The sequence below is a fragment of the Pholcus phalangioides genome, unplaced genomic scaffold (genome assembly GCF_987345545.1).
Source record: "Pholcus phalangioides strain wild (caught in Gottingen) unplaced genomic scaffold, Ppha-v1.0 ptg000017l_1, whole genome shotgun sequence".
Classification (NCBI taxonomy): domain Eukaryota; kingdom Metazoa; phylum Arthropoda; class Arachnida; order Araneae; family Pholcidae; genus Pholcus; species Pholcus phalangioides.
Window position 1 is genome coordinate 58,002,237 of NW_028301610.1, and position 20,642 is coordinate 58,022,878.

At 40.5% G+C, this 20,642-nt stretch overlaps 1 protein-coding gene across 3 annotated transcripts in view; it reads right to left on the reverse strand.

The window, feature by feature from the left end:
- The window catches only part of LOC149074165 (transmembrane protein 120A-like), a 117,701-nt gene extending 99,705 nt beyond the window's left edge, over positions 1 to 17,996 (reverse strand). Inside the window, exon 1 of one of the 3 annotated variants that reach the window (XM_089246621.1) lies at positions 17,709 to 17,996. In XM_089246621.1, coding sequence (XP_089102747.1) covers positions 17,709 to 17,786 — 78 coding nt within the window. In that variant the 5' untranslated portion in view covers positions 17,787 to 17,996. The remainder of the gene's footprint in view (positions 1 to 17,708) is intronic. The other 2 variants (XM_089246622.1, XM_089246623.1) reach the window with 2 other exon arrangements.
- Between the last annotated feature and the right edge of the window lie 2,646 nt (positions 17,997 to 20,642).

Sequence of the window (20,642 nt, forward strand, 5' to 3'; positions counted from 1 at the left end):
TCTTTTTTCTTTGAGGGACATACAAACCCTGTCCACGTTAACCAATATATGGCTACTTCCTACGCAGCTCATGAAATAAACAAATCTAGATTTAAAAGAAACATAGAAATGAAAATATTTTTTTTCCTTTTTTTAAGGGGCGCTAGGTATCCCCCCCCCCCCAAACTTCAAGTTACCCATCTACCTGTTTCTGCTTCAAAAAATGCTGTGGAATTTCTTCTATGTACTTTTTACAGGTCCATAATTAATTTTAAAACAACCTAAATTATACGAATTTATGCAGTTGAGTATCAAAAGACAATACGGAGACATTAATTTTCATGCTTCAAAAGATTTAAATAAAAGTTGAAATCAATGTTATTGCCTGGATATCCAACTCAAAAGTAGGTTTCGCCAATTATAATTCATATTTAATTTTCTGCGCTTCATATCTCTAAGCGAACACAATATTTCAAAAATCAAGAATTCAATACAATTTTAAAAATTATTGATGCGGTGGCAAATCCCACTGAATTTACTACAGTAAAATCTGCAATTTTAACACCGATTTCTATGGGGGATCATCCTTTGCCTTACCCTCAAAGTGATGCTGATGATGGCGTCTATTCAAAAAGCTCTTATTACTGCGAGGATTGAAAAAAGTGGCAAACCATTATAAAGGCATAAACTATTATAAATATACTGGCAACGATTATATATATATTGTTCAAGTCGGGTCCCATTTGGTATATATAAAAAATTTGGTGACAATCGATCTAAAATTGTAGATTTGTATAGAGAACAGACACACACACAGACAGAAAATCAATTTTATATATAGATTATAGTTATTTACAATCCATGTCATTGTTTTGCATTTCACGCAACATTCATTTTTATCATGCATAGTTTTACTTTCTGGACTTGACAAGAATAAGTTTCATCTTATTTTTAATTTGTCATTTGTTTTGGTGCATTTTGACCTTGTTGGTCCTTGCGCCATTAAACCAAAAATCAAATCCAACTGTTAATTAAAGTGGATCCTGCTTGGCGCTTCACAATATGCACCTGCTGATTTCTTTGGGGCTTGCTTCGCAGTCGCTTGTTCGGAATTATGAGACGACTTTTTAGAATTAGATTTAATTTCTTCAAATATAAAGCATGCGAGCTACATACATGTGCGACTTGTTACCACGATGTTTTGAACGTAACTGTTGCCATCTTACAAAACAGTAATAATGAGAATAAACAATAAAAAGGAAGAAAACAAAAATAAAACGATCCCCGATCGTCCATACTCCCGCCCCAAAAAGGTGACAGTCAATAATCGACTGGCAAACGACATAGATGATTCACGGAACGTTTGTATAAACCATTCACAGTCTTGATTTCCACAACTCTGACCTTTCCGTCGTCACCTGGAAAGACTTGGGTCACTCGAGCCAAGTGCCACTTGAGGGGAGGTGTGTCTTCCTTCAAGATAACGAGATCGCCGACTGCTATGTTTGACGTTTCACGTTTCCACTTCATCCTTGGTTGAAGACTGGTCAAATATTCCCTGGACCATCGATTCCAGAAATCCTTTTGCAATTTTTGTATCTTGGCCCATTTGGCTTGTAGACTTCCCGATGCTTCACCATCACCTTCGGGTACGGCAGTCATTGGAGTACCGATGAGAAAATGTCCAGGAGTCAAAGCTTGCAGCTCGTTTGGATCTTGGCCGAGTTGAGTTAGGGGTCTTGAATTCATGCAAGCTTCAATCTGGACAGTCAGAGTAGTTAACTCCTCATAAGTGAGAGCACTTCCCTTGCACGTTTTCAACAGATGACGCTTTAAACATTTGATGTTGGATTCCCACAGTCCACCAAAGTGAGGTGATAACGGAGGAATGAAGTGCCAATTGATTTTTTCTTCAGAGATAACTTTCTGTACATCTTGAGATTTACAGAAATCAAACTGCACCTTTAAATAATTGGCAGCACCCTTGAAGTTGGTTGCATTGTCCGAATACATATCTGTGGGCTTCCCTCTTCTGGATATGAATCTTCTAAATGCTGCTAGGAAAGCTGCAGTACTTAGCTCTGACACGATTTCAATGTGCATGGCCTTTGTTGTGAAGCATACGAACAACGCTAAGTATGACTTGAGTCGAACCTTCGACCTCTTCAATATTGGCTTCGTTGTAATCGGTCCGGCAAAGTCTACACCAGTTCTTTGGAACGGTCTGCAGGGCAAGACCCTGTGTGCGGGTAAATTACCCAACATTGACGTCCCAGGTCGTGCCTTGAATCTGTAACAGGTTACGCACCTGTTGAGTATTTTTCTTACGGTGCTTCTACCCGACGTAATCCAGAATTGCTGTCGAATCATTGAGAGAACCAGTTCAGCTCCAGCATGAAGGTATTTGAGATGGAAATGCTCCACTACCAGGGATGTCAGATGATGATTTTTAGGCAGGAGCAATGGATGCTTGACACTTGTACTAAGATCCGAATGTTTCAATCTACCACCCACTCGTATCAAACCCCTTGAATCGATGAATGGACTTAGTGACAAGAATTTGTTTGTGGGTGGAAGGGGATTTCCCTTATCAAGAAAACTGTGTTCATCCTTGAACTCTGAGTTCTGCACGATCCGAACTAATGCTAGAGTAGCATCATTTAATTCAACAGCACTTAGTGAACCAACGATTTTGTTCTTGGATTTACAATTGTGGATGAAACGAAGACTCCAAGCAGCAACACGTTGAAGTTTAACAAACGATGAATACTTGCTGATCAAACTCCATTCTTCCACGATTTCGTGAGATTGGGTTGCATTCACCGACTTCTTTAATTCCGATTCATCCTCCATCAACTGGTCTGAAGGGTCGGAATTGGATGGTATCACCAAGCCACTTTCACTTAACCAATCTGGTCCTCTCCACCACAAGAAATTTTCTCTCAGCTGTGAAGGTGGTAACCCCCTGGAGGCACAATCAGCTGGGTTCTCCTTGCCGGGAACGTGATGCCATTGATTTGGATCACTTGATACGTGAATCTGTTTCACTTGATTCGCGATGAATGTGCTCCACCTAGTGGGATCGGATTTTATCCAATGAAGTACAACCTTCGAGTCAGCCCACAGAATTGTGTTGTTGATTTTCAAATTCAAAGCTCCATTCACTCGTTCGGATAGTTTAGCCAGCAATACTGCTCCACACAGTTCCAGACGTGGTATGGTTGTAGATTTCAATGGGGCAACCTTTGTCTTTGCACATATCAAGGCTACATTCACTTCATCATCTGTAAACTCAGTGCGAAGGTAACAAACTGCAGAATATGCCTTACATGATGCATCACAAAATCCATGAATATCCATACTTCTGACAGTCCTTGTACTCCCCATAAGAAATCTGGGAACAGAAATGTCCTTCAGGAGAGAAAACTCCTTACTAATTTTTCTCCATCCGACAAGACATGAGGCATCAAAGGGTTCATCCCAACCCCTATGATCCTTCCACAGACCTTGCATCAGAATTTTTAGGATCACGGTGGTTGGACTCAAAAAACCCAGAGGATCATAAACCTTAGCAATCTGGGATAGGAGCTGTGTTTTTGTTTGGATTTCTGTGGAAGTTTCATCAACTTGAACACTGAAGGTATCTATACATGTATTCCATAGAATTCCCAGAATTTTTGTGAACGGAGTTTTTTCGAATTGAACCAGATTTGTAGAACCTTGAAGTTCCGGGGGAAGGTCATTCATAACCGCATTGATGTTAGAGTTCCACTTCCTCAACTGGAAGCCTCCCCTTTGCATGAGTTTTATCATTTTGTTCATCAACATCCTTGCTTCACTGATGGTTGCAGCACCGGTCAGCAAATCGTCGACGTAGAAATCCTTCGATGCAATCCTTGAAACATCTGGGAATTGTTGCTCTTCATCTTGAATCAGCTGCTGAATTGTTCGAATGGCCAAGAACGGAGCACAGGTTGTGCCATAAGTAACTGTAGTCAGTCTATAGTCCTTCAACTCCTCACTTGGATCGTTTCTCCACACTATGCGTTGAAACTCGGAGTGATTCCTCTGAACGAGAATCTGTCGAAACATCTTTTCTATGTCGACGGTGAGTGCAACAGCATGCGATCTGAATCATATAAGAACATCAAAGATATCTTCCTGGAGTCTCGGACCAGAATGCAGAATTTGATTTAGTGAGATACCTGATGACGTCTTGCACGAGGCATCGAACACCACCCTCAGTTTAGTCGTGCTGCTCTGCTCTCTCAGGACACCATGATGCGGCATATAGAAATGGTCAGTGCAATGAGTACTCACGCTTGATTCTGGAATGAGCTCCATATGACCCAGTTCTTGGTACTCGTTCATGAAGTCCACGTATTTCTTTTTGAGTTCGGGTTGGCTTGACAAACGTCTCTCCAGTGTCTTGAATCGTTTGACTGCTATGGATCTAGATTCTCCCAACTCAGCAGTTGTAGATTTGAATGGCAGACTCACTACATACCGTCCCGAATCACTTCTCTTGACATCTGTAGAGTAAATTTCCTGGCACATCATTTCATCTGACAATTCTTCTCTTTCGGCGGGAATCGCTTCCAGTTCCCAGAACCGGTTGAGAATCTCGTCCACACTGGCACTACAACACTGAGTCTGAGTGCAGCTAATTTCGAGTCCTTGCCGTGTCCCCTTAGCCGGCACCCTTCCAGTCAGTATCCATCCCAGTTTTGTCCTCACTGCAAGTGGAGCTCCAGGCATTGAGAGTCGTTCCGGCTCCAGAATATCGAAGAAAACATCTGCACCTAGAATTATATCGATCGGCCTCGACTTGTAGAATTCAGGATCGGCTAGTTGAATGTCACCGAATATTCCCTCAGGAACGGATATCTCGAAGTTGGGGATTTTTGAAGACAGTTTTTCGACAACTAATGCTGTTGTTGTATGGATTTGACCCTTGCCGCAACTTGCGATGAACTTCAGATTCACTTGTGCTGTCGAAACGTCACATATTTCATCACTGACCCCTAGAATCGAATGCTTAGATTTTTTGAATATCATTCCTACTTTCTTGCAACAGTCCTTGGTTATGAGAGATGTTTGGGAGCCACTATCCAGGAGTGCTCGACATTTTACATAATCATCCCGGCACCCGCGGACATTTATGAGTGCTGTAGACAACAGTACTTGACTTGATTTTGCTCTGGAAACATTGAAAGTGCTCGACACGGCTGCTTCTTCACTCGTAGGTGTGACGACAGGAGGCTGTACCTTGAATTCATGCAAGAGAGTATGGTGCTTTCCTTTACAACACTGGCAGCGGGTTGTAAACAAACATTTTGCAGATGAGTGATTATTCCTCAAGCAATTGAAGCATAGCTTATTTGACTTCACGAAAATCCACCTGTCGTTGAATGTCATGGATTTAAATTTGCTACAATCACTGAGCTTATGATCTTGTTTACACACTATACACAACACATTAGCTTGTTTACGAGTAGCACAGGAAAAAGCAAGTCTAGAATTGCCTTTCGACTCTTCCCTTGGTCTGGGACCATCTTGTACAGACTTTAGACACCTGGCCTGTTTTTCAAGGAAAGCTATGAATTCATCATACTCGGGATAATCTTGACCTTGACTTAGTTCCCACTGCTTGATTAGATTATCATCCAATTTTTGTTTTAGAAAGTACACCAACAGTACATTCGAGAGACCACTTACTTCAAGTCCCAAGCACTGTAGATTTCGTATTGCCTCGTTCGCCGTGTCCAGCAGTTCCAAGATGTTTCTTGAATTCACGATTTTCACTTGTTTCAGCTGGAAGATCTTGGCGCACTGTGCATACGCGAGTTCACGCTTGTTGTCATATCTCGACTTCAAAGAATCCCACGCTTGAGAATAACTCGCACTCATAATCGCAAATCCCGACACTAATCTCGCCGCTTCACCTTTCAGGACCGCCTTCAGATACTGGAACTTCTGGATATCTGATAAATTCGGGTTGTTGCCTATAGAACCCTCAAAGATTTCCTTGAAGCTCAGCCAACCTCCGAACTCGCCCTTGAACTCCGGTAACTCGAACGTTGGCAGCTTGAGATTATTGTCCTTCGACTGAGATTTTTCACTGGGCTGGCTGAAACTATCTTCAGCCATCGACACCGAACTTGTCATCTCGCGAATTTTTCGTCTCAGCTCTACGTAGCCGTCATACTCCACTTCACCGAGTGATTCATTCGATTTCGCGATATCGCGGTAGCACCTCTCTAGATTCTGATTTAAGTTTTTTAGCTCGCGCTTGAATTCCCGTAGCAAATACACGTCATTGGATTCTAAAATGGCTGACACCTCTTCCTCCGCCGTTCGAATTTCCTTCGTCCAGAGCTTGAATTCTGAGAGCATATCACTAGATTTTGATTTCGGCATATTGGAGAATGATTTAATTCAAACAGAAACGCCACGGAAAAGAGTTGAGTTCACTCACCGATAACACTCGCTTATTTTGGTTGACTAAGTTTCCTTTCCTATCACCGAGCTGTCCGGCTTCCAAATCGAAACAAGTACACACGAAGAACCTCCGGCTTCTCGACGGACCATTTTTCATGGCGCTTCACAATATGCACCTGCTGATTTCTTTGGGGCTTGCTTCGCAGTCGCTTGTTCGGAATTATGAGACGACTTTTTAGAATTAGATTTAATTTCTTCAAATATAAAGCATGCGAGCTACATACATGTGCGACTTGTTACCACGATGTTTTGAACGTAACTGTTGCCATCTTACAAAACAGTAATAATGAGAATAACGATAAAAAGGAAGAAAACAAAAATAAAACGATCCCCGATCGTCCACTGCTCATAACGTTTTTCAAAAAACCATCATAAAAAACATTGTAAACTGGAAAACACATTAAACAGGAAATCTTAATGAGAATTACTTATTGTTAGGACCATGAAAATAAGTTTTACTTAGTGGAAAAACTTTCTAAATGAGAGGAACGATATATAAGCGGGATCAACTGTATATATTTTTTAGATTACATGTGCGGAATTTCATACGTTAAATTCTCAGTGCTAGTGAGCTTCTTTGCAAGCTTTTCCTACTAGTAGACAATGAAAGTAAATAAACCTTTGGCTAGAACATGTTATTAGAAATGAATTACTCGATTCACAGATACCTTCTACTACCCAGAACAGGGCTCACCGCTCAGTCTCAACAAAGAAATATAAGTAGGTGATCAAAGATCTGGGGCATGCTGGAAGAAACTCAGAGATACCAGTGAATTATGGGGGGAGAGGGCATAATTTTTTTTCAAGATGAATTTTTTTGAGCGGGACCCACTTTCACTCAAAAAGGACTTTCACTCAAAATTAGAGTACAGCGGCATCTCTGCTTCCAGTGCTTGTGTCGCAGATAACATGAGTAGAGGGTGTCAGAGTGATTTCCACTGCAGCTGGGAGTCTGTCTTCATCACACACAGGTTTTGAAGCTCTTTATCTTCTGCCTGAGCTGTAGAAAGTTCAGTGTAGTTCGGGCATTGGAGGTTGATGCGGGACAGTGTCAGCGACTACATTGCTGGAGCCAGAAATGTGTCAGATGTCAGTGCTGAACTGGCCAATGTAGTCCAGGTGCCGAAGTTGGTGAGAAGAGCAGGAATTAGGATTCTTCTGAAAGACATACACCAGGGGACAGTGGTCTGTGAAGATTATGAAGTTGGTGCCTTCCAGGTAGTGGCGAAAATGTTGAACTGCTGAATAGATACCCAGAAGCTGTCATAGGTAGAGTAGTTACACTCGGCAGGCTTCAGTTTGCGAGAGAAGGCCAAGGGTTATAAACCAGAATTAGAGTGTGACTGAAGAACAGCACCTAGGGCAACGTCAGATGCATCGACTGTAACTGACAGCTTATGATTGGGAGAGTGATATGCTAGAACAGCAGCATTGGCCAAATCTGATTTAGATTTCTTGAATGCTGCAACAGCAGAGTCTGTCCAAGGAATAGGTCGTTTGTAATTCTTGGAATTTTTGAAAAACTCATTTGGTGGTGCTTGGGTGTGTGCAGCTTGCAAAAGGAAACGTCAGTAGAAGTTGAGCATGGCCAGAAAATGCCTGAGTTCATTGACTGTCTTAGGTTTTGGGAAGTCTCGAATAACCTGGACTTTCTCTGGAAGAGGTTTCACTCCAAAGTAATAAGGCATCCTAGGAACTTCACTTCTTCAGAGTACATATTTTGATTGGTTGAGCTGAAGACCACGGTGCTTCAATCAGGAGAAGACTGTTCTTCGTTAATAGTTGATGCTATCAGGAGATCGTCAAAGTATGGGACGCAGAAGTCAAGACCAGAAAGGATTTGGTACATGAATCGTTGGAAGCTTTGGCTGGCATTGCGGAGGACAAATGGCATGCAAGTATATTCAAACAGCCCAAAAGGAATAGTGACTGCTGTTTTTGGGACGTTTTCTGGATTCACTGAGATTTGATGATATTCATGGGTGAAATACAGAGTTGAGAAGATCGTCTTGCCATGAAATGCTTGAGTACAGTCTTGCAGATGTGGCACTGGATAACGGTCGGGCACAGTGATAAAATTCAAGAGACGGTAGTCTTCACATGGAGACCGTTTGCCATTGGCTTTGCGAACCATATGCAGAAGACTTGCAAAAGGCAATTTTGATTGGCAAATTTTTCCAGCTGACATCAAAAATTTGAATTATTTTTTAGCTATCGTTAGCAACTCAGGTGACAGGTGCCTTGGATTGCAAAAGACAGGTTGTCCTTTAGTTTTGATGTGATGATATACTGTTGAAAGTTCTGCTTTGTTGGCAACTTGAAACGGATTGGGGTTATCTCCGGAAACTTCGTGAGAACTTCATGGAACCGAGAATCACCAAAAAGGAGACTGATGGTGGTTGACAACAAGTGTGAGCTAAGTGGTTTGCCAGAGGAAGTCAGGTTAGTGTTACTATCAATGAGATGAGAGTTCTTCACATCAACCAACAGGTTGAAGTGTTAGAGGAAGTCGATCCTGACGATAGGTTGTATGTTTGCTATGATGAATGTAAAGGGGCGGCATAGTTTTAGGTCGAGGGTAAGTCTTTTGCTGCTAAAAGTTAGTATTTTTGTACTGTTTGCAGCACATAGAGGCAAGTCCACTGGTGTTTTAACTTGAGGTACAAAGTTCTTTGAGAGCACCAAATTATCGGCACTCATGTCTATGAAAAATTTTGTTCTCTAAGGCTGGTTGGCCAAAACAATTCTTCAGCGATATAACGATCGCTGTTGTGACCATTTAGCGATCACTGTTTCAGTTTTCCGGCTGGACTCAGTAAGCACATGGAAAGTTACATTTCTTGGTTCTCAAACCAAAGTTTGTATGGTAAAAACACACACCGTCCTCTGGCTCTTTGTACTAATGCTGTCCTGAGCTGCTCCTTTGGCAGAACTGGGGAATAAGCTCGTAGCTGCAAGATGCATGGACGACAGCCGTTAGCTTGCTCACCTGCTAGGTAAGTTGTGCCACTTGTCTCTCCAGTTCCGATTGTTGTGATGGCACCTGTATAGCAGTGACCTGCGCTGAAAGGGCCAGGTCGCAAATTTTGTCAGCGACGGCTGCAAGCTGGTTGAGGTTACCTCCTAATGCAGCAAGGACACAGAGTTGTACTTGGCAGTCTAATCAGCAACAGTGATTTCAGGAGAGGTGTTCTCCCAAACTACTCCCAGCTAATGCACAAATACATGTTAGAAGCTGTGATGGGCACTCGTCACCCAGTTTCAGTCCTTGTAACAGCGTGCGAATTCACAAGGCTTCGCTTTGCGAGAGTAGGTGGTCAAGTCTTTTTTTAGAGCCTCTTACTTGTTCTCAGTTGGGGGGGGGGGGTTAAAAATGAGATCGCTAGCCAATGCGAGAATGTCAGACTCCACAACCAAGAGAAACAATGTGATAGAATTTAGTAGTGAGTAAACCACAGAGTTGGATTCAGTTTCGAGAATGGAGAGGGATTTACTGCTACACCGGAGATTTGTGTCGCTGTTATAGACAAATTTTGGTCGTCGGCCTGATACATGGTTGAGAGAGATGACATGATCTATGCATAGAAGAAAATAATATAGAATAAACACGGATGGCTTCCTTTCAGAAGTTCAACTTAAGTTTTGCAACGTGAAGAGAAAAATTAAAGTTCACGATTAACGGATGTCTTTGGATGGATGTGAAGGCGACGCTGTGGCACCGCAGCAGCCTCTGCACGATGTCGAAACTTGTCACATGCAAAACATGGAGAGGGTCACCATTGTAAGTAAGTATCTGCGACTCCGGGATAATTAGAAGGATAAATTTAATTTTTAATTAGATTCAACATATTTATAAAATTATAACAATGATAATCATTCCGCGACACGAGATACGGACGTGCATTGACTCTGGCATGTCAAGACAATGAAAACAATAATAAATCGTGCAGTCGTTGTACATTTTATATAGAAAAAAGAAAAAATATGTGCTGTGAGGATGGAAGTACACTGTGCTATGGCAATGTCATCTAATGAGTGAAAAATGAACTGAGGGTGTCGGCACACCACAGACTCATTTCCATAGGCGTATGAAGAATATTTTCTCGAGGGGAGGGTTTTCAAAACTTTTTTCTTCTGAAGGGGGGGGGGGTTCCTGCAAATAACACTATAATCTCTGCCTGAAATGGCCCCTAAATTATTGAAGGTTTTCATTAATATGGATAATTCATGCAATATATGTATTTTAAATTTAGCCTTTTATTAAAAAATCAAAAATGGCACTGCCCAGCAGGCCTGTAGCCAGAAATTTCGTTCGGTGGGGGAACCACTTTTATTTCAGGGGGAGGGGGGACCAGTGATAGAACAATAGATTTGGCCATCTTTTTCCCCTTTTTTGGCCATTTTTTCAGATATCAGAAGGGGGGGACCAGACCCCCCCCCCCCAAGTCCCTCTGCTATGGCCTTGAGCCCCAGCATCCAAACCTGCCCACAGTAAGAGAAGAACCATTGGCTCAGTTGTGATCACTTGAGGTCTGACCTCCCATGTTAATCCTCAATGGTGTTCTGTTGCCATTTTGACTCCAGCAAGTATTAATGCATTTTAAAAATCAACGAAAGAAAATTTCATAAAAGAAATGGGTCTTTTACACGATATGTATGTCAATTAATACCATAAATAATTTTTCAAATTTCTTTTATTATTTTCTCAAAAATTATCTTTTACTATGACACATTCAAAAGAAATGGAGGGATACATAAATTTTGAAAAATTTTTTAATGCAATTTTCATGATTAAAAAATGAACAGATATGATTTATATACTCAGAAAATAAAATTTACATATTAAATTAATATTTTCACACGCACCAAAATTAGTCTTATTCTAAGTCGGAAACACAGTACTTGCAAACACCACCATGACATGTTGATCACAAAAATTTTACGTACAATTCATTAACACCACTATCCTCATGCTCACCTCAGACATTCAATGTTTCACCATTAATTTGAAACTGTTATAGAGAAAACTGGCACTCTTCCGAAATGCCATTTCGATCTGACCACTCCAGCCGTCAGACAAAAAAATACTTATGCAAGTGGCGTAGTGGGGTCATTTTGACTCCACAGAAACTTCGATAAATGATATAGAGGAAAAAAAAAGTAGAATAACATCATAAATTTGTCAAACACATGTAAACAACTAGCTTGAAAGGTACTGAAAATAAGGTCCAGATGCATTTCTTTCTCAAGGGGTGACAAGATGAAAAATGCGTGGGGTCAAAATGACCCCATTAAGCCAGTTAAGGGTTAAACCTGACTTGCAACACACATATGCATTGCCTGTTAGATACTCTCTATAGACCAGGGCATGATAAATCTCAGATACCAGGTCCCCATGGTGACTAAAGGAGAGGGAGAAGTCACTAAAACATAGAAAAGCCTAAAAACATTACTTTGACTGTTTTTCTCAAAAAAAAGTTTGGCTCCTAGCAAATTTTGCCGGTGCCTAATTTTTTTTCCAATTTGTCAAACCCTGCTCTAGACTAGTCTTTATTTAAGTGGCTTTGGTATATGTTGCAAAGCTCTGACATTTTTACATCTCTTCACTATTGGCTCATATCAAACATCAGTCACGTGAAAGAAGCTCAGTACATACTGTACTAAAACAGAAGATAATGTGTGGGGGAATGTTGCCCCCCCCCCCTCTAGAGAGCAAAAAAGAAATTCTTTGGGTGTATCCCATATCCCTCCTCTCTCTGTTGCATCTTCCAACCAAATGCCCCCCTCCATTGCAAAATTGCATTATTCTATCACTGCACTTGACCCCACAACGGCTCTTAAAAGACACTTTTAAGTGAAGTTATTCGTAACTGGAACAGCTATAGCAAAACCACTTTTCTGTTTGGCCACTTATTTTGGCAATTTCCTTTTTTAGCCAGTCTGCACTTTTCTTCTTGGTCGGCCATTTTCTTCTGTTGGTTACTACTACTTTCTTGGGCTTTTAGGTTTGCCATTTTTCTTTTTACTGTTACTCTGTTTTATCACAGTCTTAAGGTGAAGTCACCTCTAGTGGTCGATAGTAATAATAGACTATGTTGAAGAGCGGGTCGTTTGAATCCGTTAGATGTTTTGGTTTTTTTTAAATCTTCTTATACCATTTATACAGTGTAACTTTTGTTTTTCTCATCTCAATATTTCGTTTCAAACTTGTTTTCTTTCAGGTTGTACATTTCATACATCAGTTTTTTAATTACTTTTTTGCATAGTAGCTGCTATACCTTGAGTTTTAAGGATTAAAGTTTCTATTCCAAAAGGTCCAGATTGACGGTTTTATCATTATTACAGTTGTATTATATTACTACCATTGTATTTTTTGTAAGAAAGTACCAGTGTTTCTATTCTCGAATCATGTTTTCAATCAGCTCAATAATATTTATTTATAACTCAGAATTTTTATTCTGGAATCATGGTTTTTATTTATAACCCAGAAATCCTATTTTACTCTAAAAAGTTACATTTTATAATATGGGTTCTCATTTGGTCTATATATATATACACTGCTGGCCACCGTAAATGCAACACCCTGAAGGAAGCATGCAAATAATATGAAATTTACAACATGCATTAGCGGAGGTGAGATATGCAAATGATTAGAATTTCAGCGCAGACGCACATCACGCGCGCCTGTGGCGCCACTTCAAAGCGCTATTTAAGGCTTGGAGATTTCGACGATTTGAAGTACGGCAATTGTGTTTTTCTTGTGGTTTTTTTCCAAAAAACGATCAATTATGCCTCGTAGAAAACAGCGATCATCTTTTGATCAAGTATCCGAGTTCGACAGAAAAAGGATAGTGGCATACCGAGATTGTGGATTATCTCTCAGGGAAATCAGTAGTCTTGTTGGACGAAACCAAACAACTGTAATGCAGATATGTGATCGTTGGATGCAGGAGGGTACGACGGACCGACGTGTTCGATCGCATCCACCTCAGTGCACCACTTCACGTGATGACAGGCGTATTGTGCGTATGGCAGTGACGGATCGCCATAGCACAGCACATTCAGTCTGTACCGCATTATCCAATGTCTGCGCGTACCATTCGACGCAGTTTACAGCAGAGTGGTCTGTCCGCAAGACGTCCATTGCTTCGTCTACCCTTGACGCAGAACCACAGACGTCTCCGCCGCCAATGGTGCGATGAAAGAAGGATGTGGACGGCGCAATGGAATGAAATTGTCTTTACTGACGAGTCATGCTTCTGTCTGCAACACCACGATGGTCGGATTCGAGTCTGGAGACACCGTGGAGAGAGGATGCTGACCAGCTGCGTTATGCACCGCCACACTGGTCCTGCACCGGGTATTATGGTATGGGACGGTATTGGATATCACTCTCGCACTCCTCTAGTACGCATTGCCGGTACTTTAAAAAGCCAGCGCTACATCTCCGAGGTGTTGGAGCCAGTTGTCTTTCCTTACCTTCAGGGCTTGCCCACAGCCATATTTCAACAGGATAATGCGCGACCACATGTGGCACGCATTGTCCAAAGGTTCTTCGTCAATCGCCAGATTGAATTGCTTCCCTGGCCAGCTCGCTCTCCGGATCTTTCGCCGATAGAAAACATGTGGTCCATGGTTGCTCAACGATTGACCCAGATTACATCCCCAGCTGCCACACCAGATCAACTTTGGCAACGCGTGGAAGCTGCTTGGTCTGCTGTACCCCAAGAACACATCCAAAGTCTCTTTGAATCAATGCCGAGGCGTGTGACAGCGGTGATCTCCAACAATGGCGGCTACTCTGGCTACTGATTTTGGCAGGAACCACACTTCACAGAAGTCTATAAATTTAATCATTTGATGCTTGGTCAACATGTTATCTACAAAATAAATATTGTTGCGATATCTCGTCTTTCTTGGTGTTGCAATTTGGGTGGCCAGCAGTGTATATATAAAAACAGAACAATATTTCAATCTCAGAACAGCTATAGTATATATAATCCTTTTTTTCTTTGGCGATTACCTTTCTAGCAAGTTGACGCTTTCTTCCCTGTCAACAATGATTGCCATTTTCTTCTGCGAGCATTTTTTGTCTATCAGCTATTACATAATTCCTTACAGGTAACAGTATGATGACCTGGGTTCGAACCCCACTGCTGCCACAGTGGTAGTTGGCTGAAGTTGGTGTTCTGTGGTTTCCAACTTAGAGGTGCAAATGCAAGCTGATTTTCCTGTTAAAAAGTCTCGCCACAGACAGCAACAGGACCACAATGGTAGAATTATTCAATCATTACATTTCGTTCACAGTTAGAAAAATTGATGACAGATGGTAGCACTACACAAAACCGGCATTACACAGAAACAAACTTTACATTAGATCCACACCACATACACGCACCGATTCGCTAGAAGTTCCACTAGAGGAATATGAACGAGGTGTATGCGTGGTTTAGTAGTAGTAAGTAATAGGCTTTGGTAAATAAAGAGAGCATTGGAATCAAATCTATTAGCATTTTAGAGCTTATTTTTGTTTGTTTGTATGTTGTATCGTATATATACTACCACTTTCACAGCATGTAATTTTTTTTGTTTTAAAATATCTCATTTTGAATTTGTTTTATCAGGTTGAACAATCATATATTTCCATTTTTATTAATATTTTACATACTATTGCCTAATCATGTTTCCATTGAACCTTCTGAAAAGACTTTTTTCTTTGACCGTTGTATTACAAAGAGAGCCCGAGTGTTTATTTATATTCTAGAGAATATTTATATATCAGGAGGAATGGTTGTATTACAGGGCTGAACAAATCCCTTGCGCCAGGCTGCCATTGCAAATAAAAAATTATTATTGGCTAAAATTTTATTCGTGTTATTGCTAATTTACAGGCTGAGAGTAGCATGAAATGTTTGGAATTTATATCAGCATATCTGCCAACATCAAAGAGGGTCACTGCCCTGAAAAAGTCAAAAGAAGGGTTATTTGGTTTAAACCAAGTGGTTTTTTCAAAAATCAAATAAAAGTTGTCTAAATATAATTTTTTTCCTAGAAAAATATATTTGTTCATTATTAGCCAAAAAATTTTTCATTCATACCACATTTTATATTCTTGGGGACATTCTGATGGTATATCTTTAAATGGTATATAAGGTTGTATAAGTGTTTTTTTTCCAAAAAAGTCTCAAAAGTGACCTGAATGTACATATTTTTTTCATATAAAGTATCAGTTATTTAAAGTGATATACAGAAGCCAAAATTTCTCATTCTTACCACATTTTCCAACTTTTGGCTACATTCTGATGCTCTATCTTTCACAAATTCATGAATAAGGATTGCATTACACATCTAAATGTAGTGCCGCATTATCTCACAGGGTTTTTTCCCTCACAAAGACGCAGCAACAGTAGTGACACCATCATGCTAGGGGCACACACAGGTGGTGTTATAATCCCATAAAGACACCAGCTGTCTCTAAAGGGCAAAGACCAGTGTACTATAGTAGCTACATTTTACCTCAGACATTTTCATTTTCTTTCCCATAATAAGTAGCACATCTCATACTGTATATCACCCCTACAAACCAGACACGACCCAGGCTCTGTCCCTCTCGGGATATAAGCCTTTAACTGTATATCACCCAGTCTTAATATTCAATAAGTTTTTTTATACTTTCACCATTAGGCCGAGTTAATCAAGGTTCTACTGTGTAGTAGTAACAGATTTACGAAAAATAATCAGCTATAAACAAGGTGATCATAATTTAAAGTTTTGATTCCAAAATTATACAATAAGAACTACTGGTCAGAATGGCTTGAAAATTTACATGGATACTCCTGAAGCAATGAAAATTTCTTTGGCAAAAGAAAATAAAGTGCAAAATGTGCAAGTAGATGATGCTGTACTTGACCAGTAGGATAATACTATTTTATGTAACCACATAATTTTGGCACTTCAGCAGTGTGTGGATACAACTTTTATCATGATGCACATTGCAATATCAGCAAAGCAGCTGCTGAAGAACCATTTTGACAATAACAGGATGACATGACACCTGGCCGTCAGTTCACCTGACCTTAACCCTTGCAACTTCTGGCTGTGGGGGATACCTCAAAATGTTATGAACAGTGGTCGAATCGTAAACTCTGGTGACATCATGACCATGGCATACTCTGATCTGTTGTTGAACAAGCATTTTTGTGCTTTCACCTCATAGCCAGAACACAGTGGACAACATTTAACATTTGTTAAGTTGTAGTTTTATTTGTTCAATTACTTCATTTTTGTAATGTTTCCTTGAATTATGAAATCGTGCAATGCTAATTAAGTTACCATTTTGCCCTGACTGGCTATTATTTTCATTCTGCGAGCAAATTTTCTACGTGTTAGATTGACATTTTTAAATAGTTTTTCCTCCTTTGCCATTTAAAATTCCATTGCTTGAGGAATAATAATATTCATGTAAATTTTGAAGTCATTCTGACGATGGCTCTTTTTTTAAAGTGTTTTGAAATCAGAACTTTGGTTATAATCACCCATCATTGCTAATTAATCTGCATCATTTATGCTTTATTAAATACATTATATTCACCTAATTTTTATAACAGTTTTTGCAAAATAACTTCCTAATTAAGCATACTGAAAGTAACTGGAGAAAAAACCTTTATATATTATATGCTTAATAACAACATTAAGAATTTTCAAACACAAAGTAATTCATTGAGTTAAGCAAAAAAAATTGCAAAAGTGGATGCTTTTGGACATTTTTCTCACCAAAGAGCAAAATCCCCAACCAATCCTGAGGATAAACGTTAAAAACAAACATAACATACTTGGAATAAATAAGGGATTGAGATTAAGGAACAGATTTTTAGACATTTTTCTTGCTTAAAAAGGATAATACTATAACTGTTCCCTCAAAGGTTTTACTGTATGTAAGTCCCTGGAATGAATTTCCTCGGACTTAGTATCAACAACTAAATGACAATTTTCTCTAACATACTTACTTAAAAAAAAAAAAAAGATTTAGTCGAAAATCAACAAATTCCGAAACATCAAGTAAAAAAGTTATTACAACTGTCAAACTACCCTGGAGTTTTCTTTTATTCAGTTATTACTTTTGTTTTAATTACCACTGTCACCAGCAGTTTAATTTTTATTTGTAATATTTCGTTAAATATAACCAAAGACTTATACAGTATACATTACATAGTATAAAATTTACGAACCTGAAGTTCGATAAAATCAGCATCTAAAGATTCCCATTCTTTGATGGCTGAGGCTAAATCGTTATGCGTTGAAGCCATTCTTTATCAAGAATTATAATTAAATTTTACAAAATGACTCTATTTTAGTAAGAAAAACGGCAATTTTTCAAGCGGTTTTATTTTAAATGTAGAGCATTCTCAAAAAAAAAAATACTAATCAAGCCAAGCGCATGAGAGTAAACCGGCGGGTAGATTTGAAGTTGAACCGCCCCCTAACATCTATTTGTTTACTTTCACGTTCTTTACGACCGCAACCACCACTTGATCAAATCAGAAGCGTCTCTGAACAGTCAAAATGCGCATGCGCGTGGCTATCAAGTAAGAAAGTTTTTTTTAAGTCATGAAGCACTTTTCAGGCGGAACGTTCATCGCGGAGCACTTACGTCCACAGGGAAGGCGGAAGTCTGTGCAACCAACATTTAGTTTCAATATATACCATGGCCTTACGTCCCGCTTTTAACAGAAATGTCCCGTTTTTGAAAGTAATTTCATTGTGAATAACGTTAATTTCATTGAACCAAACGAAAAAAGTTTGGTCAAATTGGCCGTCTCCTGATCCACAACTTTTTTTTTTCTTGCTCCAATTTTTATTTGATCATAGTTATTCCACCAATAGGTAGAATAATAGATAACTCTACCTGTTCTTTTTCCAAGAATTAGCTCATATCTGAGGGTTCCCGCAACTTTTTGTGGAAGGACGTGGCCAAGGTGGCAGGGGTTCTGGAATCATGGCCCTCACTTACTAGTGCCTTGCCCCCAGGTCAAGATTTTTCACGGGTCCCCCCACCCCCGAAAAATTCCCCCCCCCCCTCCGAGCCGAGATTATGGTTTATTTTTGCAGTAAAAAAAATGAAACCTCTTTCGGGAAGAAAAAAAAATGCTGAGTGTGTGTGAATGTGCCCCCCCCCCCCCCCTAAGAGAAAATCCTACGTACGCTATGGAGTTTGAATATACAGTAAAACCTCGCTACGAAGACACTCGATAATAAATGCCTTTACAATGATATTTTTTAAATCTTGTTTGGAATTGCCTAGTATAATGTTAAACTATCATTTGATCGTTGATAATTTTTATCGCACCACGGTCATTTTCTGCACACGAGGGCTAATTAGACCGGGACCTACAATTTATTGCCGATTACGAACGGCAGGATTGTTTTTTTTATACTCGTCGAGGGAGTTGGTGCGCTAACCCCTCGATGTGGGACTCCTTGCGGTAGCAATTTTTTTCCTGCGGTCTTGTCGCCGTTTTTGTTGTAATATTAAACTATCGATACAGCGATATCCTCTACTACAATAAATCCCCTCTATAACGATACTGTTTTATAGAATTTAAAACCAGTATATATATATATATATATATACTTTATATACACAAAGACAGGGCCGCAACTAGGGGGTGCAGGCGGGTCTGGTGCCCCGGGCGCTGTACTATACAGGGCGCAAATTTCACTCTTTAATCTCTCCTTCAACATTACGAGGGGGCGCCAAAATGCATGCTTGCCCCGGCTGACCAAGCATCTAGTTGCGGCCTTCTGCACAAAGATATTTTTTTATATTTCGCCCAAAACTTCCCTGCTATATACACTGCTCAAAACAAGTGGGGGAGCAAGCAAAAAAGTGAAGAAAACCGTGCGAGACAGCCACGTATTGGCTTACAATGGATAGTACACGCGTATCAATGCGTAATACAGAAAAAAGACGTAAAAAAATTTGAAATTAAGCTTTAATTCTTTGAAAATATGGAAAAAACATGAAAAGATGATTTAGGGCAACAATTTGGTTACATGTAAACGATAAAAAAAAGTACTGTTTACACATGATGCATGAGTTTTAATAGGGCGTGTGGTCTCCTCGAACAGCTAAGACTGCTGCACACCTGTTTGCCATGGATGCGATGAGGTTATCGATCAGACTTTGGGGAATACTGTTCCACTCCTCAATAAGTGCAATCTGCAAGTCTCGGACAGTAACAGGCGGCCTTGGTCGCGTCGTCCGAACATGTCCCAAACATGCTCGATTGGATTCAGGTCAGAAGAGCACGCTGGCCATTCCATACGCTGTATTGTTTCAGCTTCAAGCATGTTCTCCACCAGACGAGCTCTATGCGGTCGGGCATTATCATCCTAGAAAACAAAGGAATCTCCAATGGCTCCAGCGTAAGGGATGACACGAGGTCACAGTATCTCGTCTGCATACCTTCGGGCCGTCAAAGTGCCATTCCGAATGATATGCAGGTCCGTACGTCCGCCTATGCTGATTCCACCCCATACCATCCAACCAGCTCGTCTGTATTGTGACCTTTCACGAACGAATGCGGGGTTATTTCGAGTGCCCCTGTCCCTCCATACCAGAACACGTCGGGTGTCACACTCCAGACTGAATCGGGACTCGTCTGTAAACAGCACTTGGCTCCAATCATGTTGCTCCCAATCTCGATGTTAAGCAGCCCATCTTCTTCGGGCCGCACGGTGGCGTGGGGTCAACGGAATGCAGACCATTGGCCTACGTGCATAGAGCCCTCCCTCATGAAGCCGATTACGTATTGTTTGGCTGGACACCCTTCGTCCTGTTGCCAAGAGCAGCCATCTTTGCAGCTGCGTAGCATTCTCTGTTCTGTTTCGACGGGCTGTTAACCGTATATACCGGTCATCAGTTGCTGTAGTGGCGCGTGGCCGACCTTACCCTGGTCGACGTCTAACATTTCCTGTTTCTTGGAATCGATTCCACAGCCTTGCAACAACACTTCTGGCGACTCCAACAGCGTCCGCGACACTACGTTGTGTTTGCCTGGATTCCAGTCTGCCTATAACACGCCATGCCATGGATTCCGGTAAATCACGTTGTTGAGACATCCTCAAGTCACCTTGTCTCAAAAAAAAATACTGCGCAATCG